The 27229-nt window shown below is 36.9% G+C and overlaps 1 protein-coding gene across 4 annotated transcripts in view; it reads right to left on the minus strand.

The window, feature by feature from the left end:
• ndufaf2 (NADH:ubiquinone oxidoreductase complex assembly factor 2) overlaps positions 1–27229 on the minus strand; it is a 140506-nt gene that overhangs the window by 98410 nt on the left and 14867 nt on the right. The window contains exon 2 of one of the 4 annotated variants that reach the window (XM_039758711.1): positions 8459–8597. The exons of the other annotated variants lie outside the window; for them this stretch is intronic. Within the exon in view, the coding sequence (XP_039614645.1) occupies positions 8459–8537 (79 nt within the window). The 5' untranslated portion in view covers positions 8538–8597. The remainder of the gene's footprint in view (positions 1–8458; positions 8598–27229) is intronic. 4 annotated transcript variants of the gene reach the window in all.

Consider the following 27229-nt stretch of genomic DNA (forward strand, 5'->3'; position numbering starts at 1 on the left):
TACAGAAATATCTTACTCAACTGTAATCATTAACTACTCTAAAGTCATTTCAGAATAAATTGTGGGTTAATCTGAAAATCTATTATTTAAACATTTTCATTTCAAACCCAAACCCAGTTATTATCTGCATTAATCCTTTTTGAAATGACCACTTGAATTATTTAGTTACAGCTGTGTAAAGCTTGTCATCTTTCTATTCAGCTACTGGCCATGCTCTTCGTTTGGTGGTTTTGAAACTTCTTTTCCTACACAAATGCACTTTGTAGGTGTAATGAAAGAAGATGCTAGAAATTCAATTGTAACTATGCAGAACTCCATCCAAAAATTAAACAAGAGTGATTTCCAAATATACACATTTTTAGTCACAGAATTTGTTTCATTAACTATTACTGTGGGGCGGCACGATGGCGCAGTAGAAGTGCTGCTGCCTCGCAGTTAGGAGACCCGGGTTTGCTTCCCGGGTCCTCTCTGCGTGGAGTTTGCATGTTCTCCCCGTGACTGCGTGGGTTTCCTCCGGGCGCTCCGGTTTCCTCCCATAATCCAAAGACATGCCGGGTTGGGTGGATTGGTGTTTCTAAATTGGCCCAAGTGTGTGCTTGGTATGTGGGTGTGTTTGTGTGTGTCCTGCGGTGGGCTGGCACCCTGCCCAGGATTGGTTCCTGCCTTGTGCCCTGTGTTGGCTGGGATTGGCTCCAGCAGACCCCCGTGACCCTGTGTTTGGATTCAGCGGGTTAGAAAATGGATGGATGGAACTATTACTGTACAATATTAAAATTAAAAATGAAAATTAAGTGGTCTGTGGTTTGGGTGTAAACAGAATAAAACTAAATCACAAGATAACAAAAATATAAATATAAGCAAGGTATTGGAATTGAATATCATATTAGCCAAGTAAGTCAGCAAGCCCTAGAACATGAAGAATTAAATGACATATAAGTCACCCTCAAGGATTTACAGTAAAAGACAATTAAAAATGGCCTTACACCTCAACAGCAGGTAGGTTAAGAGAATTGAGGAAATTTGTATGTTAACTAATGGGATTTGTCAATGAATTATGGAGACTTCATTCCTTGCTCATTAGGTAGAAAAATACATTCTGCCTCCAAGTCTCAATCATAATTAAAAGCAAAACACAAACAAAGGTCACAGATCTTAATGACAATTATCATATTTTATTAAAATACTGACAAAAGAAAAACTTTTATTTGAAAATATTTGACACTTTTTTGGAACATGTCAATTAAAATAAATGTGCATGGAATGATGATTTGTTTAACTGAAATGAAAAAATGTGTACACTAAATTTTAGTCCTTCTAAAATTTGCTTTTTGTCCTTAATGCAGACAAAATAATCAAGAAGTGCATTTTTTAGTGATGTAACATTATTTATATAAATCACACTGAATATCCATATACACAGTGTTGAGTTATTATATTTCAAGGTTATAAAGGCATCCCCCAAACTTGGTAAGGTTATATTTTCTGCCTTAAAAGATGTGCATGTAGTTAGGAAACTTCACATTTACACAACAGTGTTATCACAACAATGAGTAAACGTTTGTTTTTCAACTATTTCATCTTGTTTTTAAGTAGCTCGATGTCTCAATTCTGCCCGTGCAAAATGCATAACATGCATTGCATGGAAGACAAGAGCACTGTTACAAGATATATTATTACATTTTAATTTCTAATTATAATATAGTCTCACTAAAATGTTTCTTGTTGTTGAACACCTCTGTCCAACAGCTTAACAGAAATTTTCCTAAGATATAATTAATTTTTTCTTATAGAATTATACTTATTTTGTAGACGTGATATACAGTATTGCAATACTTTCATTAAGTGGGCAATATGAACAAAATTATGTAGAACAAGAACGTTAACTATTACCTATTTCCTTCTACTTTAGCACTATGGGAAAAACATCATGCATATCTTTAACCTTTCAGTTTTGCTGTTTGGCTTTTTGGTCAATGTGCAACATTTGTAACTCTGAAGCCAAGAAAACTGCAAGGCTCACAGTTTTTGCCATTACTCCACTACCCCTGCGGGCTGCAGCAGTTGTTGGCCTTTATGAAAATATCACAAATTCAATCAGCAACTGCAAATTTCATGAGACATCCATCTACTTGCTGAATTTCAAGCAGCATGTCAAAACAATCCTGGAATTGCCTTGTGATGATCTGTGCATTGAATTGTAAATTTCTATAATTTTCCACATAGATACCGAATTTCCGCTGATGTAAAACGAAAGGGAAGTAGAAAAGTGAGGTGAGACAATAAGTCACTTTACATAGTTCAAAGGGGAATTCATCTGTCTGTGAAAAAATACATGGCTACTTGAAAGTCATTTAAGTTGAAGCCTACATGAATTTGTTTCAGTATAATTAAAGTAGGGCAGGACAGCAGTAAGTTGCCCTGCGCTTCAGTAGTTTTATGAAAATTGTACTAAATGCACCAGTGAGTTCATCAGTTGCGCCAAAACATCTCTGTCTCTTGCACCATCAATCAGGAGATGTGCTTCTTAAAGTGATGGACAAACCATGAGGGAAAATAGAATAGGTTATGAGTACTGTACTCAAATGTCAGACTTTGTATTGCATAAAAATGATTAGATACTGCTTATAAACAAATCCACTTTAATACACTGTAATTCAGAAAGATTATTTCAGATATAGACTAAAATCAGATCTCTCAATATATCAAATAGCCTTGTTATTAAAAATTATTTCTGATTTACATACATAACAACAGTGTAAAAAAGAGTTTGGAAAAGGAAGTGTCGTATAACCCATAGATTTAAGAATGTCAAATAATCTATATCAAGGTAGCATTAGTGTTTAATGAAAACATAACCAATGTAAAAAATGTAAAAAAAAAAAACAACATTGCAAATGTTAATAGAAGTTAAACAATGACGATAAAATAGCCCACATCACTAAGTCTCATTCTTTAATGTCATAATGTCCTTTATATTCACTGCACTAAGATTTTATAGCTGCCTGGTTTTAACCTATTTTTCTCCTAGTCAAGAGTTATCAACTATTAATATGTATGATCAAAACTGACAAAAAACATTATTTGACGTTTATGGTTTGCTGTACACATTACACACATATACTTGATGGAGTATTGTTAGAATTCTTTGTCAGTTCTTTGTGAGTAATCTACTCATTACCCCATATTAAAGTAAAATGTTTCCTGAAAACCCTGGAATGTGAATTCATTGTTGGGATTAACCTTAATAGAGGCAGATATAATAGTTAACACAAACAAACACAATACTTCGCATTCATCATCAATTCCAATCCACACTGAAATGACACATATGTATTTGTCATCAAATTAAAAAATTACATATCCTGAATAGGTTAAAGAATACTGCAGAATTTTTTATTGGTTGCATAAGGGTGGTTACAGGTGAGTGCATGTCTGGCTTGTTGTTGGTTGCAATTATTATATAATGTGCTAACAGCTGCATTTTTATATTGTTAAGAAAAATTATTTTAAAAAATATATCTCACCATCCATTATCCAGTAGTGTCATGTTAAATGTGAAATAAAACTTCAGGAACTGATATTCAAAAGAGAGTTTATGATTGAGAATATATTTTTAGTGGTAACAAAAAGTGTATCAGCTTTGTCTCTCTCTTTACAATGCTTGCTGATAGGTTCATAATTATTAATTGCTTGTAATGAAATTAAACTACAGATTAGAACATTGGCAGAGTTGTTACTGCTGCAATATCTTAGCTTTGTCCTAGCTGTGAATTGTGACCAAGTTATTGTCACTGTGGCGTTTTCTCTTTTTTCTTATCTCTGTATGGAGTACTCTGGTTTTATTCCTCTTTTTTAACAGATGTGCAAACTACAGTATGTTGATTACCAACTTTAAGCAGGCTGGATAAGAGAAAAATGTGAATATGTTCATGCGTGTCACAGGAGTGGACTGCTATGCTGTCCAAGACTGACTCTAGCTTTTGTGGACAAAAATTGACTCCTATGACTCTGAACGAGGTTAGGTTGATTCAGAAATGGAAGAACTGATGGATACATTTAAAATTAAATATCTGCTAAATGCTATCAAATGGGAGAACAATTCCTATGTTTAAGCATAGCTGCTAATGAGTGACAAACATTCAAGTCTCATGTTTAAATTGTTATTTTTTGAACAGTTAAGGTTGCTATCCCAGTCTGCAGTCTTGCAGTAGCCACCCATTTAGAAGGCAACCCCATAAAATTATACTTTGGATTTTCTGCTACACATGCTTTTTTACTGAGTATCATAATTTCTCCATTTCTGAGTAAGTTTCTCACATACTTAGACTTTGCTTGTTTAGGGGAGAATTATAATTAAACATAGTGGAATTAATTGTCACACACGTGCGCATGGGAGGCAGCTAAAGGGCTTGAGTGAAGGCAGTTACGAGGCATGCCAGGATGTGGCAGAGTGCACTGACTCTTTTTCTCCCTTTCCTGTAGACCATTCTTCCACCTGGCTCTCTTGACGTCACTTCCGGGACAGAGCCAATGGAAGTCCTTACCAGCTCCGGCCCCTCTGATGTCACGTCCGGGTGTGATCCAATGATTGAAGACTACGTGCCCGATCCTTATGACCTCACTTCCTGTCTTCCCCTTTAGAAGCCTGCCCCTTTTCCCTCCGTTCTGTATTGGACTCGGTTTTGAGCACAACAGTGCTACCATTTAAAAAGACGATTTGCAGCCAGGATACCACATTATACGGGTGGCTGCTCCAAACCTTGCTATGTCTCATTGTGTGATTTGTGACATAATCTTACTACCTTTTGCTCAACATTGCTAGGATAGACTTTTGCCCTGTGCAAACATTAACTGGATTAAACAAGTTTGACAATATCACACTGGTTTTTATCATTATTTTAGAAAAATAAAATTTAGGAGCAACTTTGTTTTTAAGAAAGCAGTTAAACATCGTCTAGTAAGTATTAGACTCTAATTCTGCCATCATTTTTGAACTGGAGGACATTACTACTTTGCAATCTGAGGATGACACAGTTTCAATCTGAAAAAGGTTAAAGAGGTTAATACAAGTGGCTATGATATTTCTTTATTTAAAGCAAACTACTGTATTCTGGAAATGTTTATTTCATATTAGTATATTACTTATAATATGCTTATATGCTTATCTCTCTATTATAAAAAAAATCTTAGAAGGGTTGGATGGAGACGAGCAAAGAGGAGGTAAAAGTTTTTCTTTTTATTGGTTTCCCATTTTATCACCATTTAAAAGGGGGTTTCGGAGGAGTGACCGCATCTCCTTAGTGTTCGCACCTCCTCCCCCCTCACAACGCGAGCAGCAGACAAACGAAGTGAGCAGGAGGCAAAGCTCCCTAGTCTGTTTTATATTCATTATTGAAAGCAGCTACCACTAACTTTTTTACTGTCTAATCTGAGTTATTTTTACTTAAAACAGCATATTGTAATATTTTATTAAATCATCTTAATGTGGTTTATTTTCATTGTGTACTCAGCTTTTCATTAAGTGGTTCCTCTATTAATTTTCTTAACCTGCTTGATCCTAAGCAGGATCGGTGGAGAGGTGTGTAATAGCTATAAAATTTCAGTGCTAGACAAGAAGATGTTCATTATGAACAGGCCGTACCCTTGCATGTACACTCCCAAACTGGTTTACACGTTGTCAAATTAGATACTAAATCAAAATATTATACATGACAAACTTCAAACAGAATGTGACCAGGTCATGATTTGAGGCCTTTGGCACTGTGAATATGCAGTCATTACTGTACCCTTGTGCAGCCTACAGTACTGATCAATTAAATTCAAAAGGTGATATTTTTTATGTGTCAGAACTAGTCCTTATCCAACATTAATACAATTTTCATACTGCAGGAAAAAAATATTCTAAAATCCTCTTAAAGCAAATTAGAGTACGTGGGAGCTGTAGCCTATCCTGGCAGTACAAGGCATAAAACATGAACCAACCCCAGAGAGGACACCAGTCAACAGCATTCAGTGCAAGGCAGGAACCAATACTGGATTGAGAGCTAATCCTCTGAAGGAACGCTCACATAAAGTGCATCCAGGAAGTATTCACAGTGCATCACTTTTTCCATATTTTGTTATGTTACAGTTTTATTCCAAAATGGATTAAATTCATTTTTTTCCTCAGAATTTTACACAAAACACCCCATAATGACAATGTGAAAAAAGTATACTTGAGATTTTTGCAAATTTATTAAAAATAAGAAAATTGAGAAAGCACATGTACATAAGTATTCACAGCCTTTGCTCAAAATTGACCATCCTTGAGATGTTTCTGCAGCTTAATTAAGAGTCCACCTGTGGTAAATTCAGTTGATTGGACATGATTTGGAAAGGCACACACCCGTCTACATAAGGTCCCACAGCTGACAGTTCATGTCAGAGCACAAACCAAGCATGAAGTCAAAGGAATTGTCTGTAGACCTCCGAGACATCATTGTCTCAAGGCAAAAGTCTGGGGAAGGTTACAAAAAAATTTCTGCTGCTTTGAAGGTCCCAATGAGCACAGTGGCCTCCATCATCCAGAAGTGGAAGAAGTTCGAAACCACCAGGACTCTTCCTAGAGCTGGCCGACCATCTAAACAGAGCAATCAGGGGAGAAGGGCCTTAGTCAGAGAGGTGACCAAGAACCCGATGGTCACTCTGTCAGAGCTCCAGAGGTCCTCTGTGGAGAGAGGAGAACGTTCCAGAAGGACAACCATCTCTGCAGCAATCCACCAATCAGGCCTGTACGGTAGAGTGGCCAGACAGAAGCCACTCCTTAGTAAAAGGCACATGGCAGCCCGCCTGGAGTTTGCTAAAAGGCACCTGAAGGACTCTCAGACCATGAGAAACAAAATTCTCTGGTCTAATGAGACAAAGATTGAAGTCTTTGGTGTGAATGCCAGGCGTCACGTTTGGAGGAAACCAAGCACCGCTCATCACCAGGCCAATACCATCCCTACAGTGAAGCATGGTGGTGGCAGCATCATGCTGTGGGGATGTTTTTCAGTGGCAGGAACTGGGAGACTAGTCAGGATTAAGGGAAATATGACTGCAGCAATGTACACAGACATCCTGGATGAAAACCTGCTCCAGAGCGCTCTTGACCTCAGACTGGGGCGACTGTCCTGCTGAAAGATGAACCATGACCCTAAGCACACAGCCAAGATATCAAAGGAGTGGCTTCAGGACAACTCTGTGAATCTCCTTGAGTGGCCCAGCCAGAGCCCAGACTTGAATCCGATTGAACATCTCTGGAGAGATCTTAAAATGGCTGTGCAACGACGCTTCCCATTCAACCTGATGGAGCTTGAGAGGTGCTGCAAAGAGGAATAGGCGAAACTGGCCAAGGATAGGTTTGCCAAGCTTGTGGCATCATATTCAAAAAGACTTGAGGCTGTAATTGCTGCCAAAGGTGCATCGACAAAGTATTGAGCAAAAGCTGTGAATACTTATGTACATGTGATTTCTCAGTTTTTTTATTTTTAATAAATTTGCAAAACCTCAAGTAAACTTTTTTCACGTTGTCATTATGGGGTGTTGTGTGTAGAATTCTGAGGAAAAAAATGAGTTTAATCCATTTTGGAATAAGGCTGTAACATAACAAAATGTGGAAAAAGTGATGCGCTGTGAATACTTTCCGGATGCACTGTATGCACACACCTACACTTGATCACAGTGAAATAATTTAGATAACTGATTATAATACTTTACACTGAGGTATAGCATTACTGCCTGAATACTATAAGTGAAATGAGCAATGAAAACAAGAGGCAAAGTAATTGTGTCACTAAAATTACCTATCATTAAACTGAGTAACTCCCTTTAAATTTGTGTTTATTTTTATTACAGCAACATATTCATTTCTTTAAAGATTTCGGCTAATATTTTGCAAAGTAGACATTTAAAACTGATGTCATCAGCACTTTAAACAAAAACCAGATCTAAAAGGAAAACACAGCAAAACTGAAGTAATAATGTCAATGAATGGACACCTATATGAATACTCTTGTCATGTTCAATTCCTAAGGGATGAGGGGAAAAAAAATGCTCATCCCTTGGAAAACTAGGGCCAATTATGCAGTCACATAATTGGAGATGAGGCAGTTTCACATTAGATCTGTTACTAAACATACAATATAATCAACTGTTTAGCCTACGTTTAAAAGAAAAAATACAAATGTTAAATCTACTTGTAGGACTTATGGGGATGATACTAACAATGAATTTGTGTAACAAAAAAAAATTTGTATGGACAACAAAAAGATCTACTTTATATTTATATTAAATTTTTAGGCAAAAAGTAGATGCACAATATGGTATTTACATATTGTATATCTGCCTTCTGGCTTAAAGATATCTAGAGATGAGTTTCCTCTATCTACAGTTAAGTGCAAGGTCAGTAGTAAGGTAGTGAAAATAAAGCCAGACTCACAATAATCACAGTAGTTTATTTCATCAATATGTAAGTCAAGATACAGCTGGATACCGGACATTTGGATTAAGCAACTCATGTAAATATAAGATTTCTTCAGCCTGGGTCTCCACTGAAGTCTTGATTATTTAAGCCATTCCTACAAACATTAGGATGTAATTAGGGAGAGGAATGAGAATAGGAATAAATATAAGAAAATGGAGAACAAACAAATTGTACATAGTGACAATTAAATTAATTTTTCATCATGTTTTGTTGCTCAAAAACAGAGCAAAGAATGATTTATAAAATGTCTTGCATCAGATATATATTTATTTAAAATGTCTTCTGCATATACAACACAGTCTGAAGTACAAAAAATCTGTAAAGGTTTAGTAAAATTTAAGAATACCATATCCCGCTATTTCCAGGATTGTGAAAATCGTGCACGTTTTTGGTGACTGAGCATTATGAGTGAATGAATTTGCTCTGTTAATTACCATGGTTTAAAGTTGTATAAAAGTAGATTTGTGGTACATTTGCAAAGCTGTATCCTGCTACATCTCTATATTGGTTTCCATGTAAACATGAAAAAAATCTGTATAAGTGGCTCTTTTTTTTGGTCAGTTCATGTCAGATTACTTATGCCAATATGGCAATACTTATTGACTGCCACTAATCAGAAACATTAGAATCTACTCAATTAGACCACTAAATAGCCAGTGAAGTATATAATTTCCAAACTGCAGCACTTAAAGCTTTTTATTTTGTATTTACATAATCTCTTATTTAAAAAAAATCAAAAATTATATGGTATATTTCTTTATTTTAAACTATTGTTGGGAGTCCTTGTCTATTCTGGCATCACTGGACACAAATTAATGGGCATTAATTGTATATAACTGGAAAACTTGACTCAACAATGCTCAGTAATTTGAAAACATTTATGGGCAGTGTGATGATACTTGGTGCACTACTGATTCAAGACCAAACATACTGATCTGTTTTCACATTGATGTTAACCTTAATCAACTACTGCCAAGAAAATATGTTTACAGTATCAGTAGCTAGGGTTTTGAGCACTGAAGGAATCCCCACACTCTTCAAGGTATTACTTATTCCTAACCAACAATTAAGACACTAAACCATGCTACCCATTACAGACATGTAAAAACCATTATTTTTAACCTGTATTGCACATTTTGTTTTGAGTGCTTTTCAAGCCTAGTCAAACATCCCATTTTGGAAGGAATTGCAGTCAATCTATGCAGTCAGTGATTGAACTGTGTTTTCATCCCAGTCTCCTGAAGCTGAAAGGCAGTGTGATGCCATTGTGCATCATAAGAACACAAAAAGACCATCATGCCTGCCTGGGTATAAAATTATCCCACATAAAACATTATAAATCACAGAAATACTAGTTAAAACTGTTATTAAATAAAGCTACATTTTAAATATCAATGAAAATGATAATGTGGCTGACACCATGCAGGTGTATGCAATATACAAAAAAATTAAATAAGGGAGAAAAGCACAAAACAAAGGCCACTTTCAAATAAAGCTAGGTTAATTCTATCACTGTGATAACTTCTATTTATTGGGGTACAAAGCAAGGAATATAAAGAAGTACTGCCGGATTTTATTTCAATTGCGGATCAAGCCTGTGTATGTTTGTCTATTTCTGTCCAAGTCCAGATTTTTATAGTTTGTATGTTTGCTGCCCAGTAATAAAATTGAAAGTTAGGTACAGCCATGTCGCCTTCCACCTTAGGTCTTTGTAGGTTCGCCCTTTGAATATGTGATGTTTTGAATTCCAAATAAATGAGGTTATGGTTGAATCTAATTTCTTAAAAAATGATCTTCTGATGAATATTGGAATATTTTGAAATAAAAAGAGAAGCTTAGGAAGGATATTCATCTTAACAATGTTAATTCTTCCAGCTAAAGTGAGAAGAAGGGTTGACCATCTATGCAAGTCTTGCTTAATTTTTTCCATACAGATGGCAAAATTCTGTTGATAAAGAGCTTTATATTTACTTGTGAGGTTTACCCCTAGGTATTTAAACTGATCTGCAATGATAAAAGGGAAGGTGTCCAATCTAATATTGTACGCTTGAGAATTCACTGGGAAGGCACACTTTTATTCAAATTGATTCTGAGACCAGAAATAATCTGAAATTCTGTTAGTGCTCTTAGGACTGCAGGCACAGTATTTTGTGGGTCTGATATACAGTATAAAGTACCATGTCATCTGCATATAGAGAAACTTTCTGTTCCAGTTCTTCTCTAATAATCACCTTTATCTCGACAGTGAATTGCGAGTGGCTCAATGGCGATTGCAAAAAGCAGTGGTGACAAGGGGCATCCTTGTATGGTACCACGCTGTAGTTTAAAGTAGTCTGAATTTATGTTGTTAATACAAACTGAAACTTCTGGATTGGTATACAGTAATTTGATCCATGCACAAATGTTCGGGCCAAACCCAAATTTCTCCAATGTAGTGAAAAGGTAGTTCCATTTAATGTCAAATGCTTTTTCTGCATCCAACGATAAGATCATCTCTGGGGTGTTTGACTTTGTTGGTAATATATTACATTAAACAGGTGTCGAAGATTGGAAGCTAAGTGTCTGCCTTTAATAAATCCAGTTTGGTCTTCTGATATTACCGAAGGCAGCACTTTCTCCATCCTTCCAGCTAGGACTTTGGAGAGTATCTTAACATCGTTATTCAGAAGTGAGATTGGTCTGTACAATGGACATTTTAATAAGTCCTTATTTTGTTTAGGAAAGACAGTAATTAATGCTTGGCGAAAAGTTTGAGGTAAATATTTTATCTAGCTTCTGTAAATGTTGCTAATAGAAGGGGAGCTAACAGAGTTGAGAATTTTTTATAAAATTCAGCAGGGTAGCCATCAGGGCCTGCTGCTTTCCCACTCTGCCGTAAGTTTATAGCATCTAGTTATTCTAATACTGCCAGAGGTTTATCCAATTCCTCTGCACTAACAGTATCTATTTGTGGTATCTGTAATGCATCCAGAAATGCCTTAGATTGTGTCTTGTCTTCTTTAATCTCAGTAGAAAATACGGATTTATAGTAGTCTCTAAATGTGTGCATTATATTTTTATAGTCAATGATTTTGTCTCCGTTTGTGCTGTTAACTGCTGGGATTGCATTTTGAACTTCTTGCTTGTTTATTTCTTGAGCTAAGATCTTATTAGCTTTCTCTCCAAGTTCATAATAATGATATCTAGATTGAAGTATGAGTTGTTCAGTTTCCTTAGTTGTTAAGAGGTTGAGCTCTGAATTCAGAGCCTGCCTTTTCCTATGAAGCGTCTTACTTGGACACCTAAAATGTTCTTGATCTATTCAATTATTTTCGTTGATTAGCTCTGAGACCTTCTTGGTTTCCAATTTATTTTTGTGGGAAAGGTAAGAGATAATCTGTCCTCTTAATAAGGCTTTTAGGGTTTCCCAGAATGCTTCTGCAGAAACCTCTAAGGGCGTATTTGTCTCTAAAAAAATTGATTTGCTTGGATATAAATTCTGTACAGTTCTGGTCTGCTAATAAAAGTGGAATTAGACACCATCTGCAAAAGGAGTATGTGGGGCATAGTAATTTTAGCTCCAAAATCAAGGAGGCATTGTCAGAAATAACAATAGCATCATACCTATAAGATTTAATCATGGGCAAGAAGTTGTTATCTACAAAAAAATGAATCAATTCTTGAGTAGCAATGAGGCACTGGTGAGTAGAAGGAATATGCTCTTGAGTTTGGGTTTAGAAATCTCCAGAGGTCTGATAAGTTGTGGTCAGTTACAAACTGTGTAATTTTCTTTGCAGTGTTAGATGTCATCTCCCCTGTGGCAAGAGACCTAACTAAGTTTGGATTTAAAACACAATTAAAGTCCCCAGCCATTAAAATTTTATGAGTGTTCACATTGGGCATGGATGCAAATACATTTTGCCTGAATTCCTTATCATCAACATTGGGTGCATAAATATTTATCAAAATCACTTCACAGTTAAATAAATGACCTATGACAATCACATGTATCCCCACAGGATCAGATACTATATCTGATACTACAAATGAGACTGTTCTCTGTATAAGAATTCCTACAGCTCTAGTTTTCTTTGTAAAGCTGGAATGGAATATTTGGCCAGTCTTTGTGCAGCCGAAACTGATCCTTGCTTATAAGTGGGTCTCCTGTAAAAATACTTTTTTAGCGTTTATACCCGTTAAGTGAGAGAATACTTTCTCTTTAATTCATGATTCAGGCCTTTAACATTCCAGCTCACAAAGTTAACTGTCCAGTCTTTGAGACATTACTTCTGAACTTTCATTGTCATTTTTTAGTCTTAACTGAAAATAAAACAGCTTTGACCTTAATTTCCAATTTTTGCCATGAATGCTATTGTTACATTGGCATTTATAATTACAAGGATTAAAAAAGATAGATTAGAGATATTTTGCTCTCTTTCTCTCTTCCCCTAGTTAACCCCTCCACCCCCCCCCCTTTTGCCTCCCCATGTGAGGCTGGACCCCTCTTCCCAAAGTCCCAGTCCTTTGACATACCTAGAGACAGAGCATGTCTAAAACAAAACAAGCTTCCCAGTAGCGGCATATGAGGAATAAAATTGAGATATCTATTGCCAATACAGTTCAATTACTATAAGCATAACATATAATCTTCAGCAATCTTGAGATTGTAAAATAGTAAGCCCAGGGAATGATGTTAAAAAGTGGCCCTAGATAAGTATAGTAAACCCTAATACAATAATAACATTAACAATAAACCAAGGGTATGATTTTAAACAGTCTCCTTTAGAAGAGTAAAAAAATGAGGAAAGGAAGCTTATTCTTGTGACATATGACAAGAGGCAGAATCAGTCCTAAAGTTAAAGTTGTTAATCTAAAAAAGAAACTAAAACACAGAAAATGTGACAGTACAAATGTAATAGTAGACTGTGGCTTTTTAGCAGTGGCAATACTGGACCACATGTGGTCTCAAGAGTTAGTATTTCTTTTCTTTATGGATAATCAGGTAGAAAGTACCAGTTTATTTTTGCACAGGAGGCCACTTCAACAATTTTAACATATTCAATAAAGTATTTGACTTCAGAACAACTTTTCTTCTTATAAGTGAATCAAATTGTCAATTCTGAGAAACATGGTTTTAATGTAACAGAAGGACCAAACAGTTTAAACCATCCCAGCTGAATAATTAGCAGGGGAGTGGGGGAATACAGCAACTGGCCCAAGAAAACAGATGCAGGAAAGCTGCCAGAACAATGCTAATGAGTCTCTCTCTTCAACAGCCAGCGATGCCATTATAATGAAGAACACCACTGTGGCAGATATCGAGTCTACAGAAGGAAGAAACCAGATCTGTGGTCACTGCTAGGAAAAAAAAAAATACTACAGTCTAAAGTACAAGATAAACACTACACATCAGGTTGCCTCACTTATTCTCAAATACCACCTTCTCTGTCTCTCCCTTTCTAAATTCCTTACTGCTATCACTTTCTTGGTTTTCTAAATTGTATTCCACTGTTAATTATAATACTTAAAATGAGTGAAAGCAGACACAAAGTAATTCTTGGTAATAACTCAATGAAATATTATACAAAGTGTTAGCATTTTACAAAACAAAACTAGCTAAATAAGACTGCAGTGGCCATATACAATACAACGTAAACACAACAAATGAATAGGTCTAACATAAAACAGCTTCAAACATAAGAATATTTAATATGCAGTTTTAGTGCAAACAACAAAAGAATCAACTTTGTTCAGCCTAGCATAAATAGATACTAACCCAGTATTCTATATTTTTCTCCAGTTACTATAGTAACAATATTTGGTGGGTGGTGATGCATATATATGTAAAAAGCTTTCATTTTATAGAAAAATAAGTATTAATATCTGACCACCTGAAAAAACTTAGGATGATGAAAATGCTTAACTTTTTCATACAGGCTTATTTCAATGTTAAACAATATGCAATGAAACATACACTCACCTAAAGGATTATTAGGAACACCTGTTCAATTTCTCATTAATGCAATTATCTAATCAACCAATCACGTGGCAGTTGCTTCAATGCATTTAGTGGTGTGGTCCTGGTCAAGACAATCTCCTGAACTCCAAACTGAATGTCAGAATGGGAAAGAAAGGTGATTTAAGCAATTTTGAGCGTGGCATGGTTGTTGGTGCCAGACGGGCTAGTCTGAGTATTTCACAATCTGCTCAGTTACTGGGATTTTCACGCACAACCATTTCTAGGGTTTACAAACAATGGTGTGAAAAGGGATGTGGCAGTCCTGTGGGCGAAAATGCCTTGTTGATGCTAGAGGTCAGAGGAGAATGGGCCGACTGATTCAAGCAACTTTGACTGAAATAACCACTCGCTACAACCGAGGTATGCAGCAAAGCATTTGTGAAGCCACAACACGCACAACCTTGAGGCGGATGGGCTACAACAGCAGAAGACCCCACCGGGTACCACTCATCTCCACTACAAATAGGAAAAAGAGGCTACAATTTGCACGAGCTCACCAAAATTGGACAGTTGAAGACTGGAAAAATGTTGCCTGGTCTGATGTGTCTCGATTTCTGTTGAGACATTCAAATGGTAGAGTCAGAATGCGGCGTAAACAGAATGAGAACATGGAGCCATCATGGTGTGGGGGATGTTTTCTTGGCACACTTTAGGCCCCTTAGTGCCAATTGGGCATCGTTTAAATGCCACGGGCTACCTGAGCATTGTTTCTGACCATGTCCATCCCTTCATGACCACATGTACCCATCCTCTGATGGCTACTTCCAGCAGGATAATCCACCATGTCACAAAGCTCGAATCATTTCAAATTGGTTTCTCGAACATGACAATGAGTTCACTGTACTAAAATGGCCCCCACAGTCACCAGATCTCAATCCAATAGAGCATCTTTGGGATTTGGTGGAATAGGAGCTTCGTGCCCTGGATGTGCATCCCACAAATCTCCATCAACTGCAAGATGCTATCCTATCAATATGGGCCAACATTTCTAAAGAATGCTTTCAGCACCTTGTTGAATCAATGCCACGTAGAATTAAGGCAGTTCTGAAGGCGAAAGGGGGTCAAACACCGTATTAGTATGGTGTTCCCAATAATCCTTTAGGTGAGTGTATATTAGAAAATAGCATAAATTAAAGAAAATTTGAAAATACATAGTGTAAGTTAATTATTTAGAAATACTTAAGTGTCATCTAAAAAGACTATAGGAAATTACAATGAGGATTTGTAGGTTAGAAAAATGGATGGATGGAAGGAATTGTCTCACCATGGTAATCTTACTTGACGGACTTATAGTTCAAAAAGCATTGTCTGAGGTTGTACAGATGCACTCTTAACACTGTGTGACACTGAATTGGAACAAACACGTTCAAGCATGGACAAATGTATTATTTTTATTCCATGTTCTTGTTCTGAATTATAATATTTTCTGCTGGCATCTATACTGCACCTTCTTAATGGACTGATCGTGCCATTTTTGTGACATGCCAAACTTTAATAATGAGAGTGCTATTTGATGTAATTACTTACGGTATATGTCACTGTTAAATTAAGGCCACTTTGCAGTGTTTTTTTCTTTCTGGATTCACCAGAACTTTTAATTCTTTGACATGCTTTTAGATATTAATGTTTAATTTTCCATGCAACAAGTTTATTGTCTACTTTTTAAGTTAGCATACGCTGGCCTTTGACTCTGTCTTTCATTCACCTCTCTATTTCAACCCAAAATCCTCCAGATGGACATCCTCAGCTTGATAATGACCAAGTAGCTGGATGAAAGGAGAACCAAGAAAAAGAATCAAATAGTCAAAAGATAAAACAAACTGACCTTGTTTTCTTTTAATTAAGTTTCTTGTTAGAGAAAAGGGTAAAAGGGATATTCTGCATAAACAGTTTATCTAAGGACCATAGAGATTAAAAAACTTTAGACTGCTGTTGAAGTTAGAGGAAAAACTTTAGGCAATATCTATTATCTGTCATCAGGTTAATTGATTTTGATATTTGCCAGATTCCTTTCATAGAATATGAACATCATATTAAATTAATCAATTTTAGAACAAAAAAAAATAAAAGTAAAATGTAAGGTAAATGGTTTGACTGTATAGGATATCATTTATCTTTGGGAAGTTATAAAGCCGATATGTACAAAAGTCAAAAGATTTAAGGCTGTGGATTGCTGCAAAAGGCAACTACACAATCTAAAAATGTGGGGATTAAACACCTACACAAACAGTATATTTCCTTTTTTTCTTTTGTTCTTAAGACAGGAATGTGAAACAAAGAGGCTGCAGTTGCTCAAGCCCCTGAACCGTTCCTCTAATTGGCACAGGTGCCCTTTTTCTCAAATCTGGTATCTCTGAAGCCCAGAGCTGCCACCATGGAATTCCAAGTACCTGGAGATGACTTAATCGACAGTCATCATTACGTGAGTAAGATAACCCTCCCACTACCCTAATCTTAATCTTTTGCGACCAGTGGAGTCAACTCCATCTATATGGACCTCAGACTGCTGAGATAAATTCTTGTTTTTTTACTGTTTCATAGCCATAGAAAAGGCAGCAATTAGCAATTTACATTTTTAAGGCTATATATGCTACTGTTTCCTATCCCACACAGGAATACAATGTGGTCTACGACAATTATTGATATTATTCCCACAAATAATGTATACTAAATATTGGTTTGCTAGTTGTGCTTTTTGTATGATGCCATGAAGTGGATGGTAGCTGTAATGCCCTTGTTCAAGTGGTGCATATTGATTTAGATTATAACGCCAGCTTTTTTAGTTTGCTTCCTACGGTTTCCAATCACTCACCATTATTATGTTTATTAAATAATTATTTTCAAAAGCACAGCACTTTTTTGCCTTTCAGTTTAACCGTTTTTGAATAGAGTTTTCCAAAAGTGCGGGTTAAGCGGAATGCCAGCAGGTGCAAATAAAAGCCTTGCCTTACATCAGTAGTAATAAGGCTGGAGAAACTAACAAACCATACTGGTGGAAAATGTTATCAATTCTCAAAAATGTTCTCCAAAAACACGTAGTAAACTACTGCTCCCTTGTAAAATGCACAGAATCAAGTTCTTGTGGGACCATGAGAGGCATTTTTGATGTCCGTGACTGTGACTTAACACTACATTAATAATAGAGAGAAAATTATGAATGAGATAAATATGAAAAACATCTACTTGCCATGCCATGCCATGCCATGCCATGCCAGATTGGGAAACATGCACTGGTACAGCAAGTTGCCGCACCCACAACATGACGAAACAGCTTGGGATCCTGGTTGGCAGTCCTCCAGGAAGACATGTGGTCCAGTCCCGCCATCTGGAAATGACCATCTATCTGCCACAGCCTGTTGCTCATATATTACACTAAGAAATGCCTCCATTTCTGCCCTCAAAGCCCTCGCAGCCCTCTTTCACAGTTCCTGCTAGAGACCACAGTTGCCATCAAGCTGTGCGCTGCACAGGAACACTGGTAACACCAACACAATCCTCAGCAACCTTAAGGGTCTTGTCACGGAAGGTCTCTCAAATCACAGTAGAATCAGCAGTCACAACTAAGTCCGTAGGATCTTCACACAAACTGTGCGCAAACTCATTAGAAACAGCCTGATCTTGAAGTCTGGCCCCTTCCAGCCTCATTCTCCTAGTAGGTGGTAGCCTACTTCACTTAAGTTGGATCTTCAGAGTAGGAACACGCCGTCTGTGGTCAGAATTCACAAACTGGGCACTTCTGTAGAACCCTGCAGTTTTCTAAGAGCCTCCAGTGTCTGCCCACAAGGATGTGATCAATCTCCTTCACTCCACCACCTGTACTGAAGTACCAAGTCCAATGATGCGGCTAAGGGCACTGGAACCAGGATCCAGCGATCCACAGCCTCTGACCTTTTGCAAAGTCAAGGAACATGGAGCCGCTTTCACCACGTCGCCAGGTCCATGGGGACTGACACAATCCTCATAGTCAGGCCTGTCAGTGCCAGTGGTTGCATTGAAGTCACCCAAGACCAGAGGGGTGTCTCCTTGTGGGCACCCATCAAACACAAAGCGAAGTTGAGAATAAAATGTCTCTCTCACTGAGACAACACTCACCCCAGTCGAAGCATACACTAAGACAATAGACAAGGCACCCAGAGAGTACCTTAATCTGATTCTTATAATACACTCTTTGAAAGCAGTGACATCGGACACCATCGGAGGCAACAGCAACAGTTACTCCTGGAGTATGACAGCCATCAGAGCGACCAAACCAATAAAAAGTGTACCCACCTACAGAAATCTGACCAGTCCCACGTCTGCACACCTCACAGAGTGCTGCCACTGAAATGTGGAGTTTACAAAGCTCCTCCGAAAGCAGAGGAAAATGATCATCATTCCAGAGAGACAAAACATCCCATATAGCTACACAGATCTGCCGCCTTAAATTGGGACACAAGTGCTGCCATACAGCAGATGATGTCTCAGTACCACACCAGTTCTGATCCCCAAAAGGCCTGACCTCACTGGCTCTCAGACAGTTTTGACTCTTCTGAGGATGGGGTGCCCTCCATATCTAATCCAAAATAGTCATTTTTATTTTAGGAGGACAAAATCTTTGATTTGATGTGCTATGGTATGAACACTTGCTGTTGAGGAGCATGTGACTAGATTAGAATTACTTTATTTGCTCATTCATTTTGTTGAAATGTGTCATTTATGAAAATTTGACATGATCAGCAATCATAGGCATACACAGGCATGATGATGAATATGATGATGATGATAATAATAAAACAGCATAATAAACAATACTTACTATTAAGGTGTACAATAATGCATTATTATTAGTATTTTATTTCCTTATTCTTTCACTGTTTGTTGTACTAGTTAAGAAATTTTTTGTTTAACATCTGTAAATGTAAGTCTCTCAAGAAAAATGAATTATTTGCCTGGCTTGTCACCAACCCCCGCCTTTGGCTGATTTTAATATTTTAAGTCAGTCACTGCAGTAAGTCACCTGCAGTGTAAGCATAAAGGGTACATTTTTCCCTGTTCTCTCTACCCTCAATTTCAGAGTGGAAGAGATGCAAACTCATTTTGGGGGTAATCTAAACAGAACCAATGTTTCTTTTCTGCAAAAAAAAAAAAAAGGGAAAGGCACCAGCTATCTACATCAAACTGTCTTTGGAATATCTCAAATACTCTTCCAAACAAGGCGTAGATGAATACTAAGCAACTCAATACACAAAGGTGGTATCAGTCTATATTGATAATTGAAGTGGAACAACTTTGTAGCAGTGAACCTATGCATAATAACACACAATTCCAATATAGGCAGAATTTTTTTCCAGTCAGTCTGATATCTCAAGATACTTTCCAGCTCTTTGACCATCGTTACACAGTTGACAAGTTGTCAGAATCTATAGAAGTAACATGGTGCTCAATTCAGCACATTTTGACTCAAAACCTGGGCATGAGGCGTGTTTCAGCCAAATGTATCCCCCGCCTGCTAACAGATGACCAGCAGAATACTCGACTCAATGTGTGCAAAGACTTGAAAATGGAGCTTGAAATGACCCAGATTTCTTGTCCAGGTTCATAACAAGTGATGAGAGTTGGTATGACCCTGAAACGAAACAAGCATCAAGCCAGTGGAAGAATCCTGATTCACCAAGGCCCAAAAAAGCCTGACACATGAGATTGAATATGAAAACGATGCTGTTGTGCTAAATTCTTATTGATCTTTTATCCATGTTCACAGTGATAGTGGCATAAGTGAAAGATAAGTTATCCTTTTCCTTTGGAAGTCAAAAGATTAAGTTCCAATTGTAGAGCCAACCTTTTCCTACAGAGTGTCTTATCTGGCATATTCCTAATTAGTCCCAGATATCTTGGTAAATGATTTTGATGCTCTCTAGTCTGTAATTTATTTTTATGTGAAACACATGAGATAATCTGTCCTCTTAGAACTGTCTTCAATGTTTTGCTGAAAGTTCTACAGCAATCTCTATAAAATTAATATCCAGACAAAGATATAAGTGCAGTGCAGTGAGGTGAAGGTGAAGCTTAGCTAAACTAAAATAGCTCCAGGAAAATAAAGGTATTTGACAATGAAAACATATTTTCACTTTGTCATTTTTATGTTTGAGCCAGGGTTCATTCCTTGTCTTATACCTGTATTCTTTTTCTTTGCCTTTTTCATGCATTTTTTAGTTTGGATTATTATTTCTGTTATTATTCTGTTCGTTTATAATGTGGTCAATATGTTTAATTTAGTATTGTTTTTGTTATGTTTAAGAATATTTATGCACGGTTTCTTTAAATGTCTGCAAGCAGGTCCTCCAACTTGCTGGGGTTGGTTGCAGCATTGGTACTCCAGCTACTGGAAAAAAAAATCTCACACTGTTCCATCTCCATTCAAACTAGTGTGGTGCTGAGGTGTCATCTGTTGCATGGCTGCGATTGGGTCCTAATTTGGGATCTTGAGGTGGTTTGTTCTGTGGTGGGTGCAGCAGCACGCTGTATCAGTGCATGCTCCCAACTTTTTTCTCTTTAAATGTCTTTATATCCCTTGTTTTTGGGGGTGGAACTCCAAGAGTTGGAACCACCATGGCAAAACTGCAAGGAACTGCCCCCAGTAAGGCTTGAAACTGTAGTCCCTACAGTTCATTGAATGTGCTTTAGTGGAGTGTGGGGATTCTGAGTGTATTGTTTTGTTTCTTTGAATTTATTAGTTTCTTTGACTCTTTTTTGCCTTGTTGGCAACTCTATGCCTTTCTCTTTTTTTATTGTTTTTGCTCTTTTGTGTATTTGGTTATATTTTCTTATTTTTGCTAATAAATCTCCCTTCATAAAGATTTTTAATTGCACCTCCTTCTATAAGCCAGGGGTTTATGATAACCTTCTCCATCCTCTGATGTTTAGACCAGGCAAGATGAATCTAAACCATTTCTGATAAAGAGCGATTATCAGCTGACCAAAACTCTAGCCTAATCAGTACCTTAAACAATGTTTCACTATTTCCAAATATCAAGCTACTACTCATAACATCTTGATTCAATCTGCCCTGCTCATATTTTTTGACATTAACATGGTTTCATACTACTGTATATTGCCACTTTAGGGACTTGTGGTGTATTCATTATTATTGCTTTACATTTTTTTTCCATGTTAAACTGGTTGCGTTAAAAGATATAATATACACATGTATTCATTCTGTGTGTCAGAACAGTGGTGTAGTGGCTAGCCAAGCGGTCTTACAGATACAGAATCCTGCTTCAAACATAGTCGTGACCACTATCTGTGAGGAATGAGCGGGTACTCAAGTTTTCCCCATTATCAAAAAAAATGACACATCTGAGGTTAACTGGACTAAATTAAAAAGAAAAAAATCATCTTTCTATTAATGACTCTTTGTTTATTAAAAAAAAAACCTACTGCTTAAGAAAAATAATAAGTTTATTTTAAATAAGTGTGTAAGAGAACACTTGATGGAGTAAGTAAACCCAGCATTTGAGATTTTACATTTTATATTAGTTTTCTTAACTTTCAGTATTTAGTAAGTAAAATGAGATTTATTGATACTATGCTAATACTTCATTGGGCTGGAAATATTACTAAGGTACAAATGTGATGGGACAAAGCAAATCAAAGAAATCTAAATGCATATTCCTATAAATGGGTTAAAAAGAAGAAAATAGATAATATTCAATGGAAGACAGATTGTTGGTGCAAAGAGTGCGGCCATCTAGTAGTTACCAGATGGAATATACATTTTGGATAGTAGATGCATCTGTCCACTGCAATACTTACAAAAAAAAAACCCTACTAGCAAAAAGCCTGTGGGAATCGACTATGATGGGAATGGGGGATGTGATAGAGGGGAGAGAAACAAAGCTCATTCCTGCAAGGCATGTCAATAAGGAAACTGCTAACCTAAGCTCTGGTTAGAGGAGAACTGTTGTAAACTTCAACAGCACTTGTCTGTATCTGTACAGGGTGGTCCAGATCTAATTATGCAGATCCATATCGTCTGGATGACTTTGATTTATGCGGGGACTATTCCAGTTTGGCGCAAAGACGATTCTTCATGTCGTCAGTTCGCACACTTCTCGATGGTCCGGGATTTTTTGGATGATTTTCTATGGAATAAACTTAATAAGTTATAGCATAATGACAACTGCATAATTAGATCTGGACCACCCTATATATTGTCAGGAACAACCTGTTAAAAGGTACACGTCATGTGCAGGATTCTGTAGACAATTACATCTATAGGCCAAGTAAAATATTTTGTCATAGAATACCATTTTTAATATTATGCAATAATTTTACTGATTTGCAACATTTTTAGCTTTTGCCTACATGCTTGTAAAGCTAATATTAAAGGACAACAATAGATTAAAATTATTTTTAGTTTAAAAGTTTAAAAAAAACAGAGAGATTATTTATAAAAAAAAACCTGTGCTTTTGGGTAAACAGGTTTAACTAAGCATGTCAGATCAAACAGCAGAGGAGACACTGAGGGAAAAAAGTAAAGATTAAAACCCTACCATGCTTTATATACAGTAATAAATATCCATAATTCTATTCTGACGGTGGCTCCAAGTGGCTTGATTTTTATTCAGAAAATGGTTCCTACGTGCACTAAGGGTGAGTAAATACAGCACTAGTTACTGTCTGTTTCAATTCATTTATTTGTTGAAATTTAGATTCTCAGGACAGCTAAAGCATGTTCAGGTCAAAGGGAGTGTTTACAGAATTGCAGACACACAACAAAGGAAAAAAAACAAAAATTAATAAATTTACTTATTCAGATTATAAGATACTCAATTGAAAATTATGAAATATCCATCCATCCATCATCTAACCCGCTATACCCTAACTACAGGGTCACAGGGGTCTGCCGGAGGTAGTCCCGGCCAACACAGGGCACAAGGCAGGAAACAAACCCCGGGCAGGGCACCAGCCCACCACAGGGTGCCCAAACACACAACAAGCACACACTAGGGACAATTTAGAATCGCCAGTCCACCTAACCAGCATGTCTTTGGACTGTGGGAGGAAACCAGAGTACCCGGAGGAAACTCACACAGAAACGGGGAGAACATGCAAACTCCACGCAGCGTGGACCCGGGAAGCGAACCCGGGTCTCCTAACTGCGAGGCATACTTATGAGATAGTAATTTAAAATTATTTGCTAATTAGTCATAATTATAAGATTCAAAGTTGAAATTATGCAATACATTTTTTTTGGCAAAAATGAAGTTCCATAGCTCAGCGTCAGCTACCACTTATGGGATCTAGTTTCTGAACTCTCTCACATAAATCAGTCAACAGATTTTCATTTACACTGTAAATAAATAATCTAAGAAACTTGTCCAAAGAACAAAAATAACATATCTTCATATTAAGCAATGATAGCACAGCAGACTACACTGCTTTAAAACTATACTTTCTACTTCTATTAGGCACACAGTTTCATAAAATATATTGGACTGTGATAGTGCAGGTTGCTTAAAGTCCTAGAAATCTTAAATCTGAATCTTCTTAAAACCAGAAGTTAAGACCAGAGACAGCCCACTGTTCCTTAAAACTCAGATGTCCCAATGCTGCTTTCTCAAAAGCCGATGCTTCCTCAGCTTACCCCGCACAGGATCTTGCAACTGAAAAGACGCACAACCATCAGGTACAGGCAACCATCCTATCTTGGCTACATTCCCCGTCGCCCTTCCATCAGCTTGCACAGCGCAACCTATCAAGCTTCACACACCCCTCCCAGCACTCACAATAGGCCCTTGCAGGAGATGCCCGTTATTCAGGTGACTCATTCTACAGAAGCGCCTTTCCTTAGGCTTCAGGCTCAGCTCCTGACCACCTATTCCACCACCTTTTCCACATGGGATCACCTGTCTCTCTTCACATTTTTTCTTTAAATTCCTTTTAACTTCCATCCTTTCTTGCTCCACTAGCTCCTATTGTCCCTTTCTTCTGTTTTTCCCGAGCTTGTTTGTTTATTTTCTTCCTTCTCTTTCTTGTGCCGGCTCTCCCTTATATGCCTCTGTGGGTGCTGCATCTCCATTGCGCACCGCAAGAAGCCAATGAAGCAATAGAGACAGACTGCAGCTTCAACTGCAGGAGCATCTCGTCCAAATTAGTCGACCAACCCCATGTAGCTGCGCGAGCACATACACCCACAGAGAATACACAAATTATTATTTTAATATTTAAATGAGATATTTATGACATTTACTAACATAATTAAAAACAAACATTTTACACATGATTAATTCATATAAAAACTTATTGTAAGCAGTAAGCACTTCCTTAGGGCCTATTACATAAACTGAACATACCTTTAAAGTACAATTAGTAGACCGAAATAAGCAAACTGAGTAAATTTTAATGTTAAAAGCAAACAAAATGAAAGCATATGAGATAGAATTTACAATCCATTACCTGCAATACCAAATATATGAAGTTTTAGCACCAGAATAGAATTTACAATCCATTGAATGTAATACCAAATATATGAAGTGTTTTTTTGTTTTGGCACCAGATGCTGAATGGTGTGCACAACAACTTGGTGGCAAATTTTAGGCATTTGTGCCATTAGAGAGAGAGAGAGAGAGAGAGAGAGAGAGAGAGAGAGAGAGGGGGGTGTACTGGCAGCTCACCAAGCAAGTATTGTTATTATAATTATCACAGAAATAATAATAAAAAAAAAAAAAAAAAGATTAACTATTTTACAAAGTCAGGAATGCACATGTATCATTAACATAATCCAAATGACCAACAAATATTTAAAATACACAAAGAATTTTTGTTATTTAAGTTGTAAAATAATATATACTTATAACTGAACTACTTTAAAACAAGGGTTTCTCTTTTCCTCATTTTTGCTTTCAATATTAAAAACTTTCTGAATACAGTAACAAATTAATCAAAAAGTATTATTTGTTAGTTTCTGCTGCATTATTGTAATACAGAAAAATCCCATACATATTTTCCTAAAATGTTTGTTATCATATTTAGTTAAAGACCTGAGGTTTCCCAGCCTAGTGCTGAGGCATTAGCTCCAGCTCATGTTATCTGGCTCCCTATTTTGGATTCTTTCTTTCTTAAGAATTTTGCAAATTTACGGATTTGCCTCTTTGGTTTATAGAACTCATGCTCTTGTCATTGATACAGATTTTAGATTTGGATTTTGTTCATTTTTGAGTTATGTCCTAGTGTTTACTTCTGTTGAAATACATTCTATAAGGTAATGAGTTATTTGTTTAAGAGTTACTGATATTGGAGTTTGAATTTTTGTATTGTTTCTGTTATTACTTGTCTCTGAAGAGATGCTCGATTTTGCTATCATTATGTTCTTACTTGCATGTGCATCAAACATATTAACAGTGTCTCTCTGAAATTCATATATATCATGTCATTTACCTAGGGAAGAGATGTCAACAGAATGCACCATAGGGAGAAGGCAATCCGGCAGAGGCAGTGTGATGCTCTGGGTAATGTTCAACTGAAAAACCATAGGTCCTGGCATTCATGTGGATGTTACTATGACACATACCTCCTACTAGGGTTGTCAAAAGTATCCCATTTTAAAATTGCTTCAATGCTCATTTTTTATGGTACTGTTTCTACAGCATACATTGTGAATGCACTTACGGTGTGCTTTGGCTTTTGACAATTCAGCCTCGTGGGCTATCAATCAGCATGGCTGGAGTTGCAACCCTGTTTCCACCCACTCACATGTGCTAATAAGTCTGTACCTTCACTGACGTCAGGGATGGAAAAGAAACAAGATACACACAGAATAACACAATACCAGCTAAATGGGATAACACTACTAATTTAGCCAAACAGTTGAAGGACTGATATGCGAGTCTATGCAAAGAATTTCAAGAGGAAACATTAGTAAGTATAAACAAGTAAACTGCTGCATTTGAATTAAGGATGCCACGTTTATTTTTATCTACAGGTTAAAACATTTTTTGTAGCCATTTAAAAGTATTAGGCATTAAGACAGGGGTATTCTATATTTTTACCTTCAGGCCAGTTACAGTATATTGTATGCTGTTTTTCTAGATAACACTCTTTAGCACCAGAGCTCTGCCTCTCTCTAGATTTGTAAACGCTTGCAGTGAACTGTGATGTTGTAGCACCTTACTTTCTTTTATTATGCACAATTTTAAAGTGATATTTACTCACATTTATGAGATAATGTAAGACACCATAACTATTCAGTGCTCAAGTGCATAAACAGTGGTGGTACTCCTCCATGTGTTCATATACTTCCAGGTGTCCTTCAGAGTGTCTATTTAGTATGTCATGGCTCATCTGCAGCAAATACAAAGCATGCTTAATGGAAGAGCACATTGAGAAGCATGTCTTTCTTGCAAAAAATGTGAAATGTTTAAAAGACATTACTGTTTATTTATACAAAAATGCATTGTGCAATGTTTGCATTTATGTAAAGTCTTTCAGTGTGTTAATGGTCTGTTTGTGTGTTGCTTTTCTGAAAAACTGTTTACAAAACACTGTAAAAGCTCAGAAGCACCAGACAGCCCCTAACCCCAACACGAACAAACCAAGATAGTTCAGGTTCAAATAAATGGGTCTTCATTTCACAAATACCTCACAAAAAACACCACAGCATAAGTTACCTCTCCTCCAAACACCTGTCCTCTCTCCACCATACTGCTCTCCTACAGTTGAATGTTGCTCATCCTCCTACCAGCTCCGAC

Source organism: Polypterus senegalus, chromosome 7 (genome assembly GCF_016835505.1).
Source record: "Polypterus senegalus isolate Bchr_013 chromosome 7, ASM1683550v1, whole genome shotgun sequence".
In the NCBI taxonomy this organism is placed as follows: Eukaryota; Metazoa; Chordata; class Cladistia; order Polypteriformes; family Polypteridae; genus Polypterus; species Polypterus senegalus.